General features: G+C 50.4%; 1 protein-coding gene across 1 annotated transcript; it reads left to right on the top strand.

Annotated features, from left to right (window-relative positions):
* The first annotated feature begins 1,480 nt into the window (after nucleotides 1-1,480).
* On the top strand, nucleotides 1,481-2,769 carry LOC123166096 (E3 ubiquitin-protein ligase RING1-like). The gene has a single exon (XM_044583859.1). It carries the CDS (start codon nucleotides 1,577-1,579, stop codon nucleotides 2,549-2,551), a length of 975 nt encoding a protein of 324 aa, XP_044439794.1. The 5' UTR covers nucleotides 1,481-1,576; the 3' UTR covers nucleotides 2,552-2,769.
* The last annotated feature ends 224 nt before the right edge of the window (nucleotides 2,770-2,993 follow it).

The raw sequence follows: 2,993 nt of genomic DNA on the forward strand, positions 1-2,993 counted from the left end.
CTTTAGCAATTGGGTACTCTAGTCAAAGAATCTAGACATTTTTTTTGAAAAAAAGGAACACAAATTTAAAAGTGTGAACAAGTATTAATTTTGAAATTTTGAACAAAATTTGCAATTTGAATTAAAGAAACACGAACGTTTTTTTCAAAAGCATGCACATTTTTAATGCGATTCTTTTAGAAATTTGGAACATTTTTTGGGAACACAAACATTTTACAAAAAAATTCAACTCTTTTGGAAATACAGTTTTTTTTTCAAAAATTTCAAAAACAAAATCTGAAACGCGAAAATAAATTCAAACAATTTCATAGTAACACAATCATTTTTGAACAATTTTCAAATGTGCAAATAAATTTGAAATTTCCATATTAATTTTCTAAAGCGAACACTTTTTGAAAATTCTGCACATTTTGACAAGGAAAATAATTTGTAAAATTAAGAATTTTTTAAAAACAATTGTGAACATTTGTTGGAAAATCCAAATAAGTTTTGATTATTTTTAATGAATTTTGTGTTTTTTTGAAAAAATGAAGAAAGATAAAACTGAAAAAGATTAAAAAAATAAAAAAACAACCGATTAAAAACACAGTTCAGGATCCTTCTAGAAAGTTGCCAAAACCACGCATGCCCTTAAAGAATCTCCAATAGTTCCCCTTTCTTGTAAATATTTTTTGTTTAAGAGGAGTTGGGCCAAAGAAGTGTTCCAATAATACCGATAAAGCAAAAATAAAATAAAAAAGACAAATATAGTCAGCCGTCCAACCCCCTCCATCTTAGTGTAATCGTCATGTCAGCGCGCCGCTGCGTTGGTCCACCGTGCCGCCGCCATTGCCATCGATCACAACCCCACCACCACCAACCTTGTCGTCCCTTGCCCGACTACCGCAGCCGGCCACCTCCGATCATCGTGACGGCCGCCATCGTGCCACCGCCAGAGTCCGCCGCCATGGCACCGCCTGGGTTAGAGACAAAGAGCCAAACAGGAACCTGGATTTAGGGGCAGATTTTTTGCAAAACCAGCTCACCTGTAAACCTCCCCTAAATTGAAAAAAGAAGGAACAAAAATTTAAAAAGTGTGAACACTTTAGCAATTGGGTACTCTAGTGAAAGAATGTAGACATTTTTTAATACCATGTAAAATCAGTTCTAGAGGGCGTTCTTTATGAAGGGAGGCGGAAGCAAAGTTAGGCTCCCCGTGACAGCCTGGTTGCGAGAAACAACTGCTCCCACGATTGACGGGTGCCTCCATCGGCTAAAAAAAGGACCCATCGCCTAGCAGCCACATCCCCGCCGGCGATTTGGTCAGTATATCACCATGGACGGCAGTTGACGTCAGGCGCCGGTGACGCCCACCGCGTCCGAGTTTTTCCACGCGCACCGCGACGATTTTCACCACCGCCCAGTCGGTCTTGTCCACCCAACCTTCCTTTACTTTTACCAGTTCACGGCCTCACCCTCGTTTTTCTCTGCTTCCCGAACCGCGTCGTTCTCTAAACCTAGCAGACAAGCGCAAGCAACCTCCCTTGGTCGCTCTCGCTCACTACCCGCCCCGCCGTACCGCGTCCCCTCCGCCCCGATGTCGCCGGACCTGCCGAAACCGCCCTGCCACAGCAGCGACGACGACGACTGCCCCTCTCCTCCATCCTCCGATGGCAGCCGGCACCTGGTCACCCCGCTCGTGGTCACTGCGTTCGTCCTCGTCTTCCTCTCTCTCGTGTCCCTGTCCATCTACTGCTTCATCCGTCGCAGGAGGCGCCGGCGCCGGCAGCAGTCCCTTCTCTCCGCCGGGGCTGCCAACCCCGGCGCCCAGGGCGACGGCCCCGCCGCCGTGATGGCTGGCGCCGCGACTGACGTCCAAGTGGGCGCTGCAGACCCAGAGGATGAAGAAGTCGTGCACCACGCGTGGCACATCCGCACCGTGGGGCTGGACGAGGCGGCGATCGAGTCCATCGCGCTCACGCGGTACCGCGCCGGCGCGGGGACCCTTGGCGGCGCCGCCGACTGCTCCGTCTGCCTCGGCGAGTTCCTGGACGGCGAGCTCCTCCGGCTGCTCCCCAAGTGCGGCCACGCGTTCCACGTCCCCTGCATCGGCACCTGGCTCCGCGCCCACGTCAGCTGCCCGCTCTGCCGCGCCGACGTCGTCGTCTTGGGCTCGGCGGCCAACGGCGGTTCGGAGCCACCTGCCGACGACGCTCGACAGGTCTCTGAAACCTTGAGTCACGAGCAGCCGGGTCCGGCTCAAGGGCAGAACGAGCAGCAAGAGCTGCGCGTACAGATCGATCGGCGCAACCGGCCGAGGTCGCCGGAGCCACAGCGCAGGAGGATGCAGACTTTTCGCCGCGTGGCTTCCATGGACTTGTCGGTGGTGTCCGCCCGGGCCGGGCTGGTTCCTGAAGACAAGCGGAGCAGTACAGAAAACCAGGGGAGCGGTGACACTGCCGGGGGCGAGGTGCCATCGGGCTCTGGACGTTTGCGGTATTTGTCCGGCGGTGGTCGGCGGTCTCTCCTCTCGGGACATCGCCGCACGAGCAGCTCCATGCTTCCGTCTTGACTTCCACGGGTCGCGTGAGCCCGTACGTTCTTGAGATTGAGCAGTGCCAGTGCTAGTTATGCTTCCGTGTACACAAATTGCAAACTCAAAATGCCTGGTTACATGTCAGATATAGCCGAATCATGTGTGGAATTCAGATGTAATGTCGGAACTTTGTTTTTTCAGAGACTGATGGTCTGCTGCCAGAGTTTCATAGTGGTCTATGGTATTGCTTGGTGCGTTTTAGGGTCGACAACGCTACACCTTTTTTGACAATCATCTCATCCTTTATTCATTCATGACTATCGTGGCATCGGTTACAATAAAAAGAATTACCGCCTCAGGTGCGGATTCTTACCAGAAGTTCGGAGTACAAAACCTAGCAATCCTAGCTAGTTCACGAGTGACCTTATTTCTCTCTCTATTACAATGTTCAATAGAACACATGTTTTTTCTTTCTTTC

The sequence above is a fragment of the Triticum aestivum genome, chromosome 7D, assembly GCF_018294505.1.
Source record: "Triticum aestivum cultivar Chinese Spring chromosome 7D, IWGSC CS RefSeq v2.1, whole genome shotgun sequence".
Lineage (NCBI taxonomy): Eukaryota > Viridiplantae > Streptophyta > Magnoliopsida > Poales > Poaceae > Triticum > Triticum aestivum.

What these genes read in the sequence shown, in the direction of transcription:
- LOC123166096 (XM_044583859.1), top strand. Translation starts at nt 1,577, where the DNA reads ATGTCGCCGGACCTGCCGAAACCGCCCTGCCACAGCAGCGACGACGAC.